Consider the following 21,274-nt stretch of genomic DNA (forward strand, 5'->3'; position numbering starts at 1 on the left):
ATCACTTCTCTTTGTTTTAGGCACTATACCCAAAATCAAATGTGATGGAGGGAGGAGTTCAAAGGACAGCCATTACAAAGCTGCCACCATTTCTGATAGGTGCAGCCTTTGCATTTAAAATATCATGTAACTTTGTCTCTCTCTTAAAAATTTTTTTTTAATTTTTGATTAAAATAAAAAGGCTGAGCAGTTAAGGCACTTGCCTGTGAAGCTTAAGGACCCACATTCACCTCTCCAGATTCCACATTAGCCAGATGCACAAAGGTGAGGTGAGAGCAAGGTCGCACATGTCCACTAGGTGGTGCAAGCATCTGGAGTTCGATTTCAGTGGCTGAAGCCCTGGCACATCAATTCTCATTCTCTCTTTCTCTCTCTCTAAAAAATAAAAATAAAATCATGTGAAATCTATTGCCACCATTGGCTCAAAAGTCCACAATTTACTCTTAAAAAGTACAGGGGAAAAAATCACTTTGAGGTCATTTTGTTAGCCTTTTTCAGGCTAAAAACTTCAGTGGGAACTTCTCACTACAGGACTTAATTTGGTTTAATGTTCCTTAAATGTTCCTTTCAAGCATTTGACTTGAAAACTTTGTACAACTTTCCCCTTATGGAAAGACCAGGTGGCAACGGCTGCTCTGCGTGTGCTGCTACCTCTGCTCCGCCTCCTCCCCAGGGCTGGAGATGGCCAGCGGCCGGGGTGTCCCGCCACTCCACGTGTCCCCCGCCTCCTCCCCAGGGCTGGAGACGGCCAGCGGCCGGGGTGTCCCGCCACTCCACGTGTCCCCTGCCTCCTCCCCAGGGCTGGAGACGGCCAGCGGCCGGGGGGTCCCGCCACTCCACGTGTCCCCCGCCTCCTCCCCAGGGCTGGAGACGGCCGGCGGCCGGGGGGTCCCGCCACTCCACGTGCAGCCTCCCACACCTTCCTCCTCCTTCGTAACCCTTCCTCACCCACTTTCTGCTGCTGTCTCCTACAAGCCCTTCCAGATCACACACTAGTCAAGGGTGGACAGCAAAGAACACCAGAGTTCTTACATCAGTGGCTTCCTGACGGGGCTCTGAACCCAGCATACCTCTCTCCTTCAATAGCTACCTGATGGGGCTCTGAACCCCACACATCTCTAGGACACTAAGGAATCACAGAAACACACACACAAATCACAGCCAACATTCACCCACAAAAATAATCTCACATCCTTAAATCAACCTAACTCAAAAAATCCAGAGATGCTGTGGTGGTTTGATTCAGGTGTCCCCCATAAACTTAGGTGTTCTGAATGCTAGGTTCCCAGCTGATGGATATTTGGGAATTAATGCCTCCTGGAGGGAGTGTATTGTTGGGGGCGGGCTTATGGTCTTTATAGCCAGTTTCCCCATGCCAGTGTTTGGCACACCCTCCTGTTGCTGTGGTCCACCTTACGTTGGCCAGGGGGTGATGTCCACCCTCTGCTCATGCCATCGTTTTTCCCTGCCATCGTGGAGCTTCCCCTCGAGCCTGTAAGCCAAAATAAATCTCTTTTTCCCAGAAGCTGCTCTTGGTTGGGTGATTTCTAACAGCAATGCGAACCGGACTGCAACAGATGCCATCAGACATTACACTACATGTGGCAGGATAAATTATTCAATAAAACATTTAAACAGTGCTTTGACATTTAGCAAGGGTTAATAATGGTAAAGATAGCAATGTAATGAGTAATTTGATTCTAAACCTAGATCTGATAGTGTTGTCAAGCCCATTTGTTCTACTTGAGAGAATATACTAATAGAAGCTGCACACCTCACTCAGGCTAAGCACTAGGGAGGAAAATAAAGTAAGGGTTTAAAATGTTTTTAAGTGGATTTTCTATGGTGATCCATAGATAGGGGAGGGCGTCACATTTGTGATTGAGGAAATGTAAATGAAATCTAAGACAGGAATAACTGCTCATCAACTACTACTTCAGACTGTGTGCTGCCCAACTGTTTTCAGAACTACGTTTGAAGATGACTCTGCAGCACTGCACTGCAACATCTTTCTCCAGTGACCGCTGCGCTCTGCCGACAGTCACCTCCATCACCACTCTCCTCCTCACAGCTCCCCAGTCCAACCTAAAGGTCTTACTACTGAAGAGTTAATGGATGAACACCCACCAGATACCTACAGCATTCTTAGCGGTACATGGCAACACTGGTTATTAAACACTACTGACGTTTATAACTTCGTTTCTTATTTTCATATGCTATAGAAAGGCATAAAAAGTTATAGAAGGCTCATGGGACACGAACTATTTCCCACATCAAAGCAGCTTTTCTAGAAAAGACTGTTTAAACGATGGCCAAACTGATTCAGAACTAAAGACTGGGTCTGCAGGGGTCTGAATTCTTAGCTGACGGCCTGCTCCTAGAAGGCTGGTATGGTGACTTCCTTGTGATACCTCTCTAGATAGCAAAGGTTCTATGTTTTACCAGGATAATCATCTATGGCAGACACACTGACTTGTTATACCTTAAATAACCTAAGAAAATAAAAGTGTCTTATTCAGGAAGTTTTTTTGTTTTTAAATCATGTTACTTGACTGTTTACTTTTGAAAGTTTCATCACTTTGGTTAAGTGTAAAACCAACTATGGTTTCTTGTCATTCCATTATCTTACTCAAGTTGCCTGACAACATTTGGCATTTTGCCTTCCCTAAATAAAATTCCGAATGACATCTTCTGTACCTAGAACCACAAAAAACTGTCCTATCACCTTATTGAGCCCCCTCTCCCCCGAAGGACGGTGCTAGAAATAACTGGGTCATTTGATATGCTACTATTCTTGAGTTATCCAATCTGATGGTTTGGTGTCCCTAGTTGAAGTCTGTATGAGAAAATGTCAACACTGCAGGTTCGTTCACTGCAAGGGCTCCTGATGTCAGTCCTCTCTGGCCACGGCAGCTTCCATGTGTCAGAACTGGGTGTTACTCACTTGACATCAGACAACACACAGCAGGATCAGTCACAATGTCATACACGATTGTAAGTGGTCACATGGTCTCAACTTCTTTAATTTGAATCCAGATTCTTCACAACCAGTGGTTTTCAAGTAGAGATTCCCATAATTTATCTATGGAGTTTTAGTAATATGCACAGGTGTATGAGACATATTCTTGACTTATAGAATCTCTTCATTTAATATATTTGATATGTGCTCATTACACCCTTACCAAATGCTTAGCATATTACTTCAGGACTAACTCACCCCAGCTATCTGTTACCATTCTTAGAAATAAGCAATATCCACCCTTACTTGAAAATTGACTCATCATTACATTCATGAACATTTTACTCAAAGTTCTTTGGATTTACTTTGATCTTGTTTTGCACGTCACAAAGACAACCCAATGTCTACAATTTTCTTATTCTTGTAAGCGATCCGCACCAGCCTTGTGTGTTTTCATTATCAGTAGTAAGTTCACCTGCCAACCTGCTACACTTCTTAGCATCTACAGACAGGCTGCTTTACCCTGCTGTCACCCAGCAGCACCACAGTCAGTACAGGCCAGACACTTCTTTCCCAAGGAAGGACTGTCTCAGGCGCCATGGAAAAGACCACGCTAGGTACTTTTGGGCACAAGGTACTGAGGACATGCTTCAACAACTCAAAAATACCTGTGGGCTGAGTCAGGACTTCTAAGATCCAGGAAGACGGGAGTCCTAGGACTGCTGAAAATCAAGTGGAACAAGAATTGCATCAGGCTCAAGAACTGAGGAAAGATGATGATGGGTCTGTTTAGACCACTGTTGCTGCTGTTTTACTTCTAGTTTTTACTTTGTTGTTGTTTTGTTCTGTGGTCTGATTTTCGAGGTGCCCGAGTTGGGTGACTGTCCCTGGAGTGGCAGTGCAGTGAGGTCTTTTAAGCGGTGAGAGTAGGAGTCCTGAAGTCAGCTGGGGTGTGCCCTCAGCAGGGATTAAGGTAGTTCTTTTTCTTAGGCCTCTAGTTTCACTCTAACTTCCTGTTTGGCAATGGAATCTGCTCACACATGTTCAGGGTTCTAGCCACCTGCCGTCCCTCATAGGTGATGCAGCCAAGAGGGGTGTGCCAAGAGTTTGTGCTATGATGTTGGGACTTTTGGCTTCCAGAAGCTTGGGCCAAATAAACCTCCCTTTAAAAAAAAAAAAAAAAATCAGCCTGTCTCAGATATTTCATTACACTAATTTATAAAATGGCCCAAATAAACTATCTACATAACTTCTAATAATTTAATACGCTGGGTTTGTAACTGCATTAGCTGGTGCATTTTGTCTTCCACACTAGTGTGAATTAAAAAAAAACAGTATATTTCTATAGAGAAATGTGGCCCATGCTTAAACAATCTTCAAATTCTTCCGTATGACATAGGAATTGAGCCTAAAGGATGAACTCAAAATATTAAAACAAACTCCATTAATATTTTCATCAAATCATTAATTAAAAGTGGAATTCTATGCTATAAACCAATGGTAAATATGTTGTAAAATAATCCAAATAGTAAAATCATGAGATATAAATAGGATGTTTCTGCCACTGTCATAAGAAAATGAGGCAGTAGTTTATAAACTGTATAGAGGGAAATAATGTACACACAAAATAAAACCCAAGAAATATTTGCAATAAATACTACATTATTTATCATTTCTAAAATGTTAATAGTAAAGTGATTGCTTATTCTTTATGCTTTTCATATTAATGTATATGTATTACTTTTATGACCAAAGAGCCCACTAACTAATTAGATTAGTTTTAGCAAAGTAAATAGATCTCATTTACTTTTTAAAAAATATATTTTATTTTCATTTATTTATTTGAGAAAGAAAGCAGAGAGAGATACAGAGAAAATGAGTAGGCACAACAGGCATCCAGCCACTGCAAACGAACTCCAGATGCATGTGCCACCTTGTATATCTGGCTTACATGGGTCCTGGGGAATCAAACCTGGGTCCTTTGGCTTTGCAGGCAGGCACCTTAACCATTAAGCCATCTCTCCAGCCCCTCATTTACTTTTAAGACAGCAACTACATCAATCTGAAAAAGGCTCTTAAAGTATGTGTCATTCAAAACTAAGAAGCCCGTCAGTGTAAGTTACAGAGACACATTCAATTACAGGAACAATCAAGACTTCCATAGGAAAAGTTATAGGTCCCAATTGATCTAGGCAACAGAGCAAGTCTTGCGCCTCTCCAAGGACCTTTGAATCAGGAATACATTCAAACTAAGTCACACTGGTAGCTAAAGAGGGGATCGCGAAGAGCTGTGTCATACAGCCCTTTTTACTCATTTCTACAGCTTCTGCAGACATAGGAAAAATGGCAATTCTTAAATAATGAACATTATCACATATATGTTTAAATTATGCCTAGTTTCAAAGTATATTTCATGGTTTTTAAATTTTATTTCTATTAGATATGAACATTTATGGCTTTTTAAGACAATTACAGTAGAACTTTTCTCCCTAAACCAAAGAACAAGACAGAAATATAGCAATGATGCTAGTACTGAGCACTTTATAAAAGGCATTATGTCATTTAATCTTTTTGGGGTGTGTGTGTGTGTGTGTGTGTGTGTGTGTGTGTGTGTGTACGCACGTGTGCATGTGGAACCCAGAGAACCACCTCAGGAATTATTCCTTAGGCTCCATCCACCACCTTTGCGACCGGTTTTCTCACTGATCAGGCTATACTGGCTGGCCAGTGAGCCTCAGGGATCCTCTCGTCTCTCTGTCCCTAGTACTGGAATCATGGGCATACATCAACACCCAGCTTTTTTTGAGTAGGTCTCTCAGATCGAACTCAGGTCTCATGCTTACAAGGTAAGCGCTTGACCAACTGAGCTATCTCCCCAGTCCTGTTTCATTTTAATCTTAATAACCTAGAAAGTAGATGCTATGATTATTTTTACATTTCAAAAGAACAAAAAGGGAAGTTAATATCTTTTCCCAAATCATAGTCAGTAACCAAAGATAAAATTCAAAATCTAATATTTAAAAAAAAATTCTAAGTCCTAACCAATATATTCATTGCCTCCTCTATCCAACAAGTCTCCGTGGTATTTTATTAGGCACTCTGCCAGGCACTGGGACATGAAAGCAAGCAAAACAATAATGGCCCTGCCCTTGAAGAGTTTCATCTTTACTGACAGCAAAAGACAATAGACAAGAGTGAGCACAGGCAGGTGAGTGCACAGCAATACCCACCCGGCAGAAACTGGAAGACTCTGGGGCACACACAGGAAGATCCCTCACCTAAGGGGGCTGACCAGAGGTGAACAATGCTTGAGAGAAAACCTGAAGCCAAACCACTGCCAACTAAACACAATATGTGCCCCTCCTCTCCTCACTCCTTCCAGGAAAAAGTTCTCTCCTTTCTTCAGAAGGATCACACTATTTGAAAATCTCTAATCACAGTATTAGAACCTAATCACAGGTTTAGAAGAAAACAAATATGGCACCTAAGGCTTTCACATACTACAACCCAATGTTACTCAAAATTAATCCTGAATTTTAAACCAATCTAATAGCATCCAAGAAACAACCCTAAGACAGAAAAGATGCCTCTGGTGTTCAGTAATAGCACTGTTTTCAGGGAAAATGTACTCAGACAATAGTTTCACCTGCTTTCCTCAAAACTCCTTGGGCTCACTGTTTTACTTTGCTTGTCTCTGTGACTAATACCTGGCAAGAAGCAACTTCAGGAAAGCTATCTTGGCTCCCAGTTCAATCGACAGTCCAACATGGAGGAGAGGTGCACTGGTGGGACAGCCCATCACGGAGGAGAGGTGCAGCGGAGGGACAGCCCATCACGGTGGAGAGGTGCAGCGGAGGGACAGTCCATCACGGTGGAGAGGCGCAGCGGAGGGACAGCCCATCACAGTGGAGAGATGCGGTGGAGGACAGTCCATCACGGTGGAGAGGTGCAGCGGAGGGACAGCCCATCATGGTGGAGAGGTGCAGCGGAGGGACAGCCCATCACGGTGGAGAGGTGCAGTGGAGGGACAGCCCATCACAGTGGAGAGATGCGGTGGAGGACAGTCCATCACGGAGGAGAGGTGCAGCGGAGGGACAGCCCATCACGGAGGAGAGGTGCAGAGGAGGGACAGCCCATCACGGAGGAGAGGTGCAGCGGAGGGACAGCCCATCACGGAGGAGAGGTGCAGCGGAGGGACAGCCCATCACGGAGGAGAGGTGCAGCGGAGGGACAGCCCATCACGGTGGAGAGGCGCAGCGGAGGGACAGCCCATCACGGAGGAGAGGCACAGTGGAGGGACAGCCCATCACGGAGGAGAGGTGCAGCGGAGGGACAGTCCACCACAGTGGAGAGATGCGGTGGAGGACAGTCCATCACGGTGGAGAGGTGCAGCGGAGGGACAGCCCATCACGGTGGAGAGGTGCAGTGGAGGGACAGTCCACCACAGTGGAGAGATGCGGTGGAGGACAGTCCATCACGGTGGAGAGGTGCAGCGGAGGGACAGCCCATCACGGTGGAGAGGTGCAGCGGAGGGACAGCCCATCACGGTGGAGAGGTGCAGTGGAGGGACAGCCCATCACAGTGGAGAGATGCGGTGGAGGACAGTCCATCACGGTGGTGAGGTACAGTGGAGGGACAGCCCATCACGGAGGAGAGGTGCAGCGGAGGGACAGCCCATCACAGTGGAGAGATGCGGTGGAGGACAGTCCATCACGGAGGAGAGGTGCAGCGGAGGGACAGCCCATCACGGAGGAGAGGTGCAGCGGAGGGACAGCCCATCACGGAGGAGAGGTGCAGAGGAGGGACAGCCCATCACGGAGAGGTGCAGCGGAGGGACAGCCCATCACGGAGGAGAGGTGCAGCGGAGGGACAGCCCATCACGGAGGAGAGGTGCAGCGGAGGGACAGCCCATCACGGTGGAGAGGCGCAGCGGAGGGACAGCCCATCACGGTGGAGAGGCGCAGCGGAGGGACAGCCCATCATGGAGGAGAGGCACAGTGGAGGGACAGCCCATCATGGTGGAGAGGTGCAGTGGAGGACAGTCCATCACGGTACAGCGGTGCAGTGGAGGGACAGTCCATCAAGTAGAGAGGTGCAGTGGAGGGACAGGCCATCACGGAGGAGAGGTGCAGTGGAGGGACAGTCCATCAAGTGGAGAGCTGCAGTGGAGGGACAGCCCATCACGGTGGAGAAGTGCAATGGAGGGACAGTCTATCAAGTGGAGAGGCGCAGTGGAGGGACAGCCCATCACGGTGGAGAAGTGCAATGGAGGGACAGTCTATCAAGTGGAGAGGCGCAGTGGAGGGACAGCCCATCACGGAGGAGAGGTGCAGTGTAGGGACAGCCCATCATGGTGGAGAGGCGCAGTGGAGGGGCAGCCCATCACGGTGGAGAGGTGCAGTGGAGGGACAGTCCATCAAGTGGAGAGATGCGGTGGAGGACAGTCCATCAAGTGGAGAGGAGCAGTGGAGGGACAGCCCATCATGGTGGAGAGATGCAGTGGAGGGACAGTCCATCAAGTGGAGAGGCGCAGTGGAGGGACACCCCATCACGGTGGAGAGGTGCAATGGAGGGACAGTCTATCAAGTGGAGAGGCGCAGTAGAGATAGCCCATCACGGTGGAGAGGCGCAGTGGAGGGAAAGTCCATCACAGTGGAGAGGCGCAGTGGAAAGACAGCCCATCACAGTGGAGAGGTGCAGTGGACAGACAGCCCATCACGGTGGAGAGGTGCAGTGGAGGGACAGCCCATCACAGTGGAGAGGTGCAGTAGAGGGTCAGTCTATCAATTGGAGAGGTGCAATGGAGGGACAGTCCATCACAGTGGAGAGATGCGGTGGAGGACAGTCCATCACGGTGGTGAGGTACAGTGGAGGGACAGCCCATCACGGAGGAGAGGTACAGTGGAGGGACAGTCCATTATGGTGGGAGAAGCACTGTGGAAAGACAGTCCATCATTGCAGGTGAAGCAGAGAGGAGGTACAGTCCATCATGGTGGGAAAGGTGTAGTTGAAGAACAGTCCATCACTGCACGGGGAGGGACAGTCCATCATTGCGAGAGAGGCACAGTGGAGGTACGGTCCATCATGGTGGGAGATGTGCAGTGGAAGGACAGTTAGTCACAGCAAGAGAGGCACAGTGGCCATTGCAACAGGGCAGCAGAAGCTGGAGGCACAACTTGCTTTTATCTCATCAGACAAGAAGCAGAGAGCTTGGGTTAAGCCGAGCCAGCCTAGAACTCTCCAGCTCCACCTTTACAATACTATCTGTACTAGCTAGACGCCATGCTGAAAACGTTCCACAAGCTACCCAAAAGCACCAAAGCTAAAAACCAAGTGTTCAAATCCACATGAGCCTACGGAGGACATTTCATATTTAAGATCTGAACTTTTTCTTCCTAGCCCCTATAAGTTCCTGGTTATCTCATAAGGGAATATGCACTCAGTCCAAATTCAAGAAAGTCTACAGTGTTATAGTTACAACTCTATTCAGAAGTCCATAGTCTCTTCTGGAACATGAGGTAATTTTTTTTAACTGTGAGGCTTGCAATCAAATAACAAGTACTAATATAATGATATTAGATATTATATAATATTATAATATGACACTGAATAAAAATCCCCATTCTAAAAAGAAGGAACAGGAGGGTGGCAAGGAAAAGACCTGATCAAACAAGACCAAAACCCAGCAGGGCAAATGGCAAACCCTGCAGCTCCAAGTCCAACATCTGGGCACTTGGTGGCATTATCTCTAGCCAACAGGCTTGGGCAGCCCCTCTCCTATCCTGTTCCTGAAGCACACATAGCCTCTGTCTTGGGCTCACTCCACTTGGTACCTGCAGCATTCCATGGTGCACACCTTGTGCTTCTGACATCCCTAACATCTTGGGGTCGCCATCGCAATTTAGGCATCGTGTTCACAGCTTCACACTCAAGACTGCTCGGGATCTGCATGCAGGTAATCCAGCCCTGCTCACAGCGCCTGGCCTCTGTGGCCAGTGCAAGCCTAGAACTTGAGTAAGCCTCCTGACCCAGTAATTCTTGCATGCTACGTAAGTGCCTATAAAACCAGCACTATGTGATGATAACACCAAGCTGTCAGTCTCAAACTTCTAAGTACTTGCATGGTTGAACCTGGGAAAACATTTCTGTTGCAATAGGTGGTCCTATTAGAGCAGAGCACCCTATAGCCTTCAATGGATGGGGCCCTGACCTCAAGAGTTCAGAGTGCAAGACTGTCTTTACTAATTACCACTACTGCTCTGTCCACAGCAGCTGTCCACAACAGCTTTGCCTGTAACTTTAAATACACTCATTCACCAAACAGCACATGTTTCACATCTCACTGTTCTACTTTCTGCTCAGTGTAAATTTGACTAAAATCAGTGAGCAGTAACCATGTCATATTGAATGTGATGCTGTCTTGAAACTTCCTAGGTCAGACATACTAGTCTAGTACCTTTGAATGTAGTCTCACTTAAAGTTTCAGGACACAAGACAAACATAGCCAAATTCTTTGGATACAACATGAATGGCCTCTGGCCCAGTTACCAATAGAGTCCTTTATCTCCACTGAAGCCGATCAGGCTATTCTACCAGTGTTCTGAAAGAATGGACCATTAAGCTCTGCTTACAGCATTCTCTGGCTTTGTAGCCCACAGCACCAAGTTCTTGCAGATTCCTCCCCAAAACCAGTTCCAAAACCTACAACCACTAGTCTGATCAAGATGATTTAATCAATGCTGGCCACTTCTAAGCCCAGTCAATCTTCTCATTGCTGCCACCAAGTACCTGACAAGAAGGAAGAGAAGTTGGCTCTCGGTCCTGGCCTGGCACAGAAGGAGCAGCACACCTGTACTGGGCGAGCCGGAGGCTCAGTTTACTCATCTCTCATTGAACCAAGTCCCAAGGGATCAAGGTACAAAGTACACCAGCATCCTTTTTTAGTATAGCCCTGTCTTTCAAACTGAGGGTGACAACCTATTTGTATGTTTTAAAATCAATTCAGAGCCAGGCGTTGTGGCACACGCCCTTAATCCCAGCACTTGGGAGGCAGAGGTAGGAGGATCGCTGTGAGTTCGAGGCCACCCCGAGACTCCATAGTGAATTCCAGGTCAGCCTGGGCTAGAGTGAAACCCTACCTTGAAAAACCAATAAATAAATAAAAATAAAATTAATTCAGTAGATTATGATGAATAATTTTTTAAATAACTGAGTAGTATTAGTGTGTCATACTTATAAAATCAAATATTCCTTAAATTTATTTCTGCTATTTAGCATATGTATCCTGTTACAAATATATTTCTTACTGTAAGTCACAATCATTATCCAACTTCAAACCCATTATCACAAACAGAAATTTTAGTCTTAGTGCCTACTTGATCTAATGACAACACTGAAAAGAGTAACAGTTGGTCTAAAAAGGTCTGAAGTATTGTCTCTCTATATTCTGTGAACTCAAGTTTCATGGAGAAAAAGGTTCTGTACAGGTTCTGTACAATGAGAGTAGAGATTTCACCTTCCTTAGGATTTTGTTTTTCTAAAAATGAAACCTTTCATCTCAGCTTGATCCTAGAAAGTCTGACTGGTCTATAATACACAGCATTGTACAATGGCCTAGCACTCTTCTGTGGTTTGAGCTGAAGCCAGGCTAGGTAAGTCAGGTGGCTGAAGAGCACTGTGGCTCAGCAGGGCACTGTGTGGCAAGTAGAAAGAGAAGCAAGCATTACCATCCATAGACTGGAGACATGGTTCATTAGTTAAAGGCACTTGCTTGCAAAGCCTAACTGACAGCCAGGGTTCATTTCCCAAGTACCCCCAAACGCCAGATACACAAAGTAGTACATGCCTCGGAGTTCATTAACAGCAGCAACAGGTTCTGGCATGCCCACATTATCTGTGTGTGTGTGTGGGGGGGGGGTGTTGATGTGTCTGTCTCTTGCAAATAAATAAATAAAATATCCTTTTAGAAAAGTTACAGCCAGGAGTGGTGGCACACACCTTTAATCCCAGCCCTTGAGAAGCAGAGGATGGCTGTGAGCTCAAGGCCAGTCTGGACTACAGACCTGATCCTACACTGTGAGCTGCGGTGGCTGCAGCCTATGTAGGCAGACCAGTCTTCCTCCTCTCTACACTGAGAAGCACGACCCATGTCATTTCTGTGTTCCTCCCACTCTGAACTCTGGCAATTCTACGAGCACATGTGGCACATTAGACGAGATACACATTCAGGGCTACCATCACAGGGCTGGCATTAGTAAATGCTGGTTTTTCATTTGAGTAAATAACAAATATAAGTTCAACAAACCAATTCCAAAACTTTTGTTGAGAAAACCAAGTAACATCTATACATTGTATGTTCCTACGTAAGAGACTAAATTTTAGGGAGGTTATTTAGAAAGAGACCAGTGGAGCAGGAGAACAAGAGAGCATCATAGGGGAATGAATATAATCAAAGTATATGATAGACATGTATGAAAATATAATGTCTCATTGCTTTTCTATTTACTAATTTAAAGACTTTAGATTTCTATATATCAAATTTTCTTCCTTCAAAGTTGCCCCAGTGAAAAACTTCAACAGGCTGACAGTTTCTACTCAGATGGCATCGCTCAGCGAGCTGTCCAGTAACAAGCACTGTTCGGTATGTTCTGCAAACAGCAGCACTTTCAAAGGGCGCGTTCACAAGCTCAGCTTTGCGGCCCACGGCTCACAGTTCTCTCCAGCTCCGAAGCAGTGAGAAATGAAAGCCACTTATCAGACACTTCTGACAGAAAGCCCAATGCATCCGCAGTAGCTCTTCTGCTCCTCTGCAAACACGTGCCTTCTGCATGGTCAATGAGGAGCACTTCACTATCTTTTGCAAACAGGACACGGGGATGGACTTCTTAGTGAAAGCAACCCTTCATCTTGCCTGGTAGTGAGTACACTCTGTTACACAAGTCTGAGATCTGTGGATATCTAAGGACTTACCTGCCACACCCACTGCCAACAGAACAATGCACCGTTTTAAAAATAAGGCCATTTCAAATATGCCATGAAGAAATTAAAGTGTTTATTTTTTATGTATGTGTATGTGTGGTGCGCATGCTTTGTGGATGCATATTCACATGTGTGTGGGCACACATGTATGTGAGGGTATATATCCATGTAAACATGTTTGTGAGACCACAGGTCAACATCAGGGGTGTTCCTCAGTCACCTTCCACCTTATTCTTTGAGGCAGGGTCTCTTGTTAAGCCCAGAGCACATCAATTTGGCCAGGGCTGGGATTACAGCCACACCACTAGACCCCTCACTTGACGTGAGTTCTGGGGATCTAAACTCCGGTCAGGTCCTTATGCCTGCATCAATGAGTTACCCCAGCCCCAGAGAACACACTGGAACACAGCGCACATGTTGAGAACACAGTTACAGACTTTAAATAGTTCCAGAAATATAGATGACCCCCATAAGGAAAGTTAGCAAGCCCTTGTTTCTAGTTTAGTCTCAAAACTTTTAAGATGAGCTAAATTAAAGAAAGCCAGCGTGCTCTAGTCGCTCAGATTGATACAGATACTAAAGAACAATAAAATAAATTAAAGTTCATGTAAATTTTGATAATAGTTTCTTCATATGACATAGAATCTCACCAATTTCAATTTTTAGTAACAAAGGTAGTAGATTTAAGATTATAAATGTACTAGTTAAGAATCTGGGCTCCATAGGTTTTTCTTTTATTTTAAAATAAATACAAGTAACAGGTTTATTATAAAAGTTATCAGAAAAAAGTTAGCATGTAACTCTTCAACGCTGTTTCTAAGAACACTGTTTTTTTTTAATAGGATCATATTCAGTACTTGGATTTTAAGAAGCCCAATCAAATTTATAGTTTAAGAATAGAGAATTTAATCAATCTGCAATATATTTAATATATTAAAGTTTCAATTAATAAAAGTTTAAATTAAAACCACATCTTTACTTAAAAATAGAGAATTTATTAGTTCACAAATCAAATCAGGAAAAAAATAAGGATGAATCTAACACAAAAGACAGCTAACTTGGCATCGACTTCTTTTAGCCTCTACTATTCTCTGGAGTTCACATTACTGTCTGAAACCAAACAAGCCCTCCCTCAGGCAGACCCACCTCCAGGGCACAGGTTTCACAGAATGCATTCCAGTTATCAAAATGAGTATTTCTCTTAGCTGACACCAAGGTGCAAAGTTCTAGGGATGACCCTTAATGTTCTGGCTGGGGTCCAAAGTCCCTTCCTGTTCGGCAAGAAGAGGGCATCCCAACATGTGCCATGTAGCTGGAGTTGAGGGGGGTCCAAGTGGGAGGCAGGGAGGTGGGACAGACAGGGCTGGTGTCCAAGCACCAGCCACTAAGCAGCCATCTCAGCTCTGGACTATTTTTTGCAAACACTGTTGGTAGCCTGCTTCCTGAATGCAGCACAATGGGAGATATATAATGCTGAAGAGGTATTTGACAGTATCTTTTTTTAATATTTATTTTTACTTATTCAAGAGAGAGAATTAGAATGGGCCCACCATGACCTCCTGCTTCTGCAAATGAACTCCAGACATATGCATTACTTTGTGCATCTGGCTTTATGTGGGTACCGGGTACTCAAACCTGGGTTTGCAGACTTTGCAAGCAAATATTTTAAACCACTGAACCATCTCTCCAGCCCAAAAATATCTTTTAAAGCCCCATCAAAAAGACTTGTACCAAGCCGGGCATGGTGGCGCACGCCTTTAATCCCAGCACTTGGGAAGGCAGAGGTAGGAGGATTGCCATGAGTTCAAGGCCACCCTGAGATGAAAGAGTTAATTCCAGGTCAGCCTGGGCCAGAGTGAGCCCCTACCTCAAAAAACCAAAAAAAAAAAAAAAAAAAAAAAAAAAAAGACTTGTACCAGAGCATTTTCCCATGTCACTAAACGTTCTTTAACAACAGTTTTTTAATAGCTACCCAAAATTCTAATTAACTTTTTAAAATTTGGGCTTAAATCCAGAAAATCCACATATCATAATTCTTTTTGAACAAAGAAGCTTATGAAAGTATCAACCACTTACATCCTTGCCAGAAACTATGCCAGTCTGTGGGAAGAGGGGGATTATGAAGAGAGTAAAAGATCTACCCTACCACTGATGTTTTCCTAGACAAGTATCTTTAAGAGACAAGAATACAGTGTATTCCAGCTAAAGCAAGAAAAGTAAGGTCTATCATAATCTGATTAAAGTAAGAGTGAAGATCAAAAGTGAGCATTCTATATGCAGTCCACCAGAGGGGCCACTGTGATAAGGGACTGGGGAGCGAGCAGCCCATGGGAAACCTAAGAAAAGGAAAACCCAAGAGTAAGACTCTTGCCTCCCAAGGGCTGCGAGCAGAACTCCCTGGTCTGGTAACGTTAGGTACCAGGGTCATTCGCCACATGTCCCTCACAGCAGTCACGCTTAGCAAGCAGTCTCTTAAATACATTCCTGCTCTCTACAGCCACAGCACACTGACCAGCTAGCATGGGGACCAAGGTGCTGCGCCACGCCTTTGTTCATCCTGCAAGTGATGCCAGCCCTACAGAGCCCTATCTCCCTGACACCTCTTCCATTTTCTCTCTTAAAAACCTTTTTCCATGGTGCACGCCTTTAACCCCAGCACTCGAGAGGCAGAGGTACGAGGATCGCCGTGAATTCGAGGCCACCCTGAGACTCCATAGTGAATTCCAGGTCAGCCTGGGCTAGAGTGAGACCCTGCCTCGGAAAAAAAAAAAAAAAACACCACCAACAAAAAACTATTTCCACTAACCTACCATTATAGGCAACATTAAATAGTCTGTAAGCAGAGCCCCTATCACTGGGTTGAATGAGAAGGTGGAGACAAGAATGCTATGAGCAAAAATACAACCACTGAAGAATGAGGAATAAGTAGCAGGAAGTTAAGGCAAATGTATCCAGTAAGACCTTTATGTTCTCCTAATTCAGTAGAGTTCAGACGGAGATTTAAAAGGCACAAAGAGAGGGCTGGGGAAATGGCTTAGCGGTTAAGGCTTTTGACTGCAAAGCCTAAGGACCCTGGTTCGATTCCCCAGGACCCACATAAGCCACATGCACAAGGGGCACATGCGTCTGGAGTTCGTTTGCAGTGGCTAAAGGCCCTGGCTTCTCCACTATGTCTTTCTATCTGCCTCTTCCTCTTTCTCTCAAATAAATAAATAAGCAAAACAACAACAACAACAAAGAGATAGGATGTGTCAACAACAACAACAAAAGGGCACAAGGAGAACACATGGGAAGGAAGTAGATTAACTTCTAACAAAATGACAAAGAAATCAGGGGCAGTCAAGTCATACCCAATTCAAAACATGAGGCTTCTGCCGCGCCTAGCGGCCTCCGTCAATGCTGCCAGTCAATTGCTTCTGGGTCAAAGGTGTGTACGTTAGCAGCGGTCTAGAGCTCTGCCATGAGTAGCAGGTAACAGCACAGGGTGGGGAGTGAAAGCAGGAGAAAGAGATCAAATGGCTCGCAATGATAATACTCAAAAGACATTTTTTAAAAATTTTTTTAATTTATTTATTTGAGAGCGACAGACAGAGAGAGACAGATAGAGGGAGAGAGAGAGAATGGGCGCTCCAGGGCCTCCAGCCTCTGCAAATGAACTCCAGACGCGTGCGCCCCCTTGTGCATCTGGCTAACGTGGGACCTGAGGAACCGAGCCTCGATCCAGGCTCCTTAGGCTTCACAGGCAAGCTCTTAACCGTTAAGCCATCTCTCCAGCCCCAAAAGACATTTTTAAAATTTATTTATTTATTTATTTGAGAGCAACAGACACAGACAGAAAGACAGATAGAGGGAGAGAGAATGGGCGCGCCAGGGCTTCCAGCCTCTGCAAACGAATTCCAGATGCGTGCGCCCCCTTGTGCATCTGGCTAACGTGGGACCTGGGGAACCGAGCCTCGAACTGGGGTCCTTAGGCTTCACAGGCAAGTGCTCAACCGCTAAGCCAACTCTCCAGCCCTCCAAAAGACATTTTTAGAAATGAAACCCATTTTCACCAATGATCTTATAGGACCAATACCACGTAAGTAAGTAATAGTCACTGGTTTAAAGAAAATGTTAGGCAACTCACTAATATAAGGTCAGTGAGTGAGAATAATGAGGCTATATTTAACGTAACTATTTTAAAGGAAAAGTTACCGTAGATAGGAACTTTATATGCAACCTAATATCAAATTTATTCTGATTTTTAAATGTACAGATACAAGAAATCACAAAGGTAAATAAATTTCCACAAATTAATTCTAATAGTTCTCCCAAGTAATTTCAGGCTCCTCCTAAAACTAACCCAGAAGCCTGGGAAGAAATTCCAAGAAATGTTTATCCCAAAGTCACGACTAATAATTGCAATTCTTCATCCAAAGTTCTTTACAAAAAAAAAAGGGGACCAGAAGCCCTCACCACTGACAAGAGGCAGTGCACACCAGCACCTCTTCTTTGACCACTGCCTGTGTGAGGAGCTAAGCGCGCCGGCAAAAGGACAGACGTCCTGGAGGCTGGCATCTGCCCCTGGCGCACTTGCCACGCAGCTTCGGCGGCCAGCATGTACAGACTTGATCTCTGGGGAGCTGAGGCCTGAGCTAACAGAGCCTTCCTAATCGATGACACGTATGGAAAGCAGACGCACGGGAACGCCAGAAAGCTTTATTCTGACCTGTCACAAAACCAGTTAACCTGGTAACGCAAATTACCACACGAGTAGCGAAACATCCGGTGTGTTAAAAGGAGGCACTGAGCTTATTTTAATGTGCACGCTTAGCTGCTTTTAAATGGTTAACATTTTGGCATTTACATAAACAACTGGAGAGACCCTGTGACACCTTTTGCCGTGGAGCCACAGTATGCCTGTCAGAGGTCATCTCTGTGTACTGAAGGGGAGGTGGTAACAACACAGACATGAAAAAGGCAAAACAACAGCTTTTCCAAGTAATCTATTTCACAGATTTGCTAGTGTAAAATTAACTGCAATGTTGCTAAGAAAAATCTTTCAAAGATCTTCTTGTTCTGTACACTGCTGCTCACTTCATGTTGGATGAAGCCCATTATCCTGACCTATTTTTATCAGAACAAAGAGACACAGGTCTGGCTGGAAAGCACAGCTTTTTTATCAATGGGAAAGCAGTCGTTTCTACAGCACATTTTCTTCCCTCTGCCCTCTCCACCTTTACCTAAGAGTGCTCTCAAATCCAGTTTTCCCCTAAGTCCAGTTACAAAGAATAGTAACTTCTGATCTGTGGATAATGAAGTCCTTCATGCTAATTAAGGCACAAAGTATGCAGCTAGACCTTGAAACCTTCCCTCACTGCCAGCTGTGACGCTTGAAACAAGATGCTTAACCTTTGCGCCTCAGTTTCCTCGTATGTTAATAAGATACTAGAAATAGCTCATAAGGTAGAAAAGATTAAATGAATTAACAGAAGACAGGTGTTAGCATTTTAAACATTAAATAATGCCTCACAATTTTTTTTGTTTTGTTTTTGTATTTGTTTTTCGAGGTAGGATCTCACTCTAGCCAAGGCTGACCTGGAATTCACTATTGTTGTCTCAGGCTGGCCTATGAACTCACAGTGATCCTCCCACCTCAGCCTCCTGAGTACTGGGACTAAAGGCGTGAACCACTACAACCGGCACAAATACTATTTCTCAAATAAAGTTTAGGACTGAAGAGAGAGCTCAGCGGTTAAAGCAAGTGCCTGCAAAACCTAATGACCCAGGTTCAATTCCCCAGTACCCACATAAAGTCAGACGCACAGTGGCGCATGCATCTGGAGTGTGTCTGCAGCGGCTAGAAGCCCTGACATGCCCATTCTGTCTCTCTCTGCTTGCAAATAAATTAAAATATTTTAAAATAAAGTTTAAGGGAGTCAAAATTAATTGTTAATTAATTAATTAACAGATTCATATAACAAGCTTGGATAAAACAAAAAAAGTTAGATGAATTCAAAGTAAATTCTCATGACATCCTGTATCGTTCTTTAGGGAAGCCGTTCCTTAGAAGTTCACAGAAGTATCTTAAAACCAAGAAATGTGAAACGACTTTCTTCACAGCTTTGAAAAAGAAAATTCCTCTGGGCTATGGACCCGGTGATAACAAGCAAGAATGTGGCTCCTGTGTTCAGACCTAATTACTACTATAAATTTGTTTGGAATTTCTTTAAGCAAGGAAAAGAAAAGGACACTTAACTGCCTTTTCCTTGAATTACGGTGTAGGGCCATAAGATGGGCGAAGCAGTAGAAGTATTTTCATTATAGGGGACAGGGGGCAGCCGTTTGCAATTTTACAGTGGACGCAAAGGACGGGCGGTAAGCGGGCATCTGGACACACGAACACAGGCACCGAGGAGAGAAGTTCTTGCGGCGGGTTTTTTCTCCAAGATAAGAATAAAAGACATGAAAGTAACCGACAGAGCCTCCAGGGAACAGAATCCAAGACATGCTTTGGGTACCAAAGTTCGGTCCCGGAGCTTCCCGCGACCGCAAAGTTTCACCCGGATTAACCCTTTCCTTTACGTGCACGTGTGCGCAACGACGCGGCCCCTGCAGGACCGCAAAGGGGACTTCAGGAAGGGACACCGCCAGCCCTCCCCGGGCCGCTCAGGCCAGGAGCATCCCGGCGACGAGTGGGCTGCGGAGGACGCGAGCGGGGGCCGGGAGAACGAGGGAGCACCTCGGTGCGGTACCGGGGGCAGGTGGGAGCCCGCAGCCCGCGCCCAGGGGCGAGCCGGGGAAGCGTGCAGGAGGAGCACCCGGAGCGCCGCGGCCGCCCGCCCGCGAAGCCCGCGCTGCCGGGGCTGCACCGCGCTCCGCCCGCCCGCCCGCCCGCCGCCGAGCCGGGATGCTGCGCCCGCGACCTCAGCGGGAAGCAGGCGACCCCCGTGCCCGCGGCGCGCAGCCCCTAGCCCGGCCAGGACCGGGCGTCTGCAGCCTCCACACTCACCTCGCCGCCGGGCAGCCCTCGGGCTCGGGCTCGGGCTCGGGCTCCGGTGGCGGCGGCTCCTCCATGGCGGCGGCAGGGGTGACGGCGAAGGCGGGAGGGGGAACCGGCTCGGCGGCGGTTTCTCTCATCCGTGCACGGAGCCCCGCATGGCCGCGGCGGGTCGTAAGCTGCAGCCCGGCGCCGGGGGCAGTAAGCGGGGTTGGTGGGGGGGGGAGGCGGGGAACCCGAGTCCCGAAGTGCGGGAGTGACTCGGCTCCGCCTCCGCCTCTCAACCCGCCGCAGGAGCCGTGCGCGCCGCGGCCATCTTGGGAACGGCGGCCGGGCCGAGCGCCGGGCTACGGCGGGCAGCGAGGGACAAGCCTCCGAGGGCGCCCGGCTCCGACAGGGCGGGGCGGGGGTGCCAGAGGGAGGAGCGCGACGGCCCCCGGGGCGGCGCGGCGGGAGCCGGTGTTAAGGGCTCCGCCAGCGCCGGTTCAGGGCTTTGTAAAGTCGAGCCCGCCCCGGGCGGACGCGGCCCCGGATCGCCGGCATCCTTCGGGAGAGAGATGATGTCACCAGACGCCCACAGCGCCGGCGGAGGAGAGCGCGGGGCCTTGGGGAAACTCAGAGCCATCCGGGCGGGGAAGGACGCGGGGCTCGCCCGGCTGTGCCAAGGTTACGCTGCGCTTTTCCAGAAGCTTGCCCGGGGGGCGCCCGCAATGAAGAGGTGCGGGGGGGACGGGAAGGAAGGAAAAGAAAGTTCTGAAGATTCAGAATGGTTGGAAAACGACTGAAATGCCAGTGTTCCCTTTTAATGTAAGTTTTAAGCAGCAGGCATGAACAGAAATGTCCCATGGAGAGAAACCCGGATTCAATTCAAAAAATAAGCACTCTTTTAAAAGCAAATACATTACGTTTCTATTCACATGAATTTGCTGGGGCTTTTTTTTTTTTTTTGAAACTCATTCCACATGTAAAATGCATGATTTGAACACATGTTGGTCTAAAAAATAAAATATTGACCAAGACAGAAAATTTTAACTAGGTAAGATTTTTCAAGGCCAGTTGCGAAGTAAGCTGTTGCAAAAATTTCTGTGCATTGCTTCACTCTGTTGTCTTTATTACAATAGGCATTGTGTAGATGGCCTCATGGTGCTGGATTTCCGAAGTGACATTCATTTTGTTTACTACACAGTATTCATTCAACAAGTGCTTATTCGATGCACATGTCTGTCAAGACTACTAGATGCTGGGGAGACAGCAGTGTGTAGAGCAGATGATACATTCATAGAGCTAGCAGCTTAGGGCTGAGAAGATGGCTCTGCAGTTAAAGGCACTTGCTTGCAAAGCTTGAGGGCCCATGTTCA

The 21,274-nt window shown here is 46.3% G+C and overlaps 1 protein-coding gene across 3 annotated transcripts in view; it reads right to left on the bottom strand.

Moving 5' to 3' along the window:
• Positions 1-20,175, bottom strand: part of Map3k4 (mitogen-activated protein kinase kinase kinase 4) — a 117,343-nt gene extending 97,168 nt beyond the window's left edge. For 2 of the 3 annotated variants that reach the window (XM_045158196.1, XM_045158194.1), the window contains exon 1: positions 19,929-20,175. In XM_045158196.1, coding sequence (XP_045014131.1) covers positions 19,929-20,056 — 128 coding nt within the window. In that variant the 5' untranslated portion in view covers positions 20,057-20,175. Of the gene's footprint in view, positions 1-203; positions 261-19,928 lie in introns of those variants that run through there. The other variant, XM_045158195.1, reaches the window with a different exon arrangement.
• Between the last annotated feature and the right edge of the window lie 1,099 nt (positions 20,176-21,274).

Source organism: Jaculus jaculus, chromosome 9, assembly GCF_020740685.1.
Source record: "Jaculus jaculus isolate mJacJac1 chromosome 9, mJacJac1.mat.Y.cur, whole genome shotgun sequence".
Classification (NCBI taxonomy): domain Eukaryota; kingdom Metazoa; phylum Chordata; class Mammalia; order Rodentia; family Dipodidae; genus Jaculus; species Jaculus jaculus.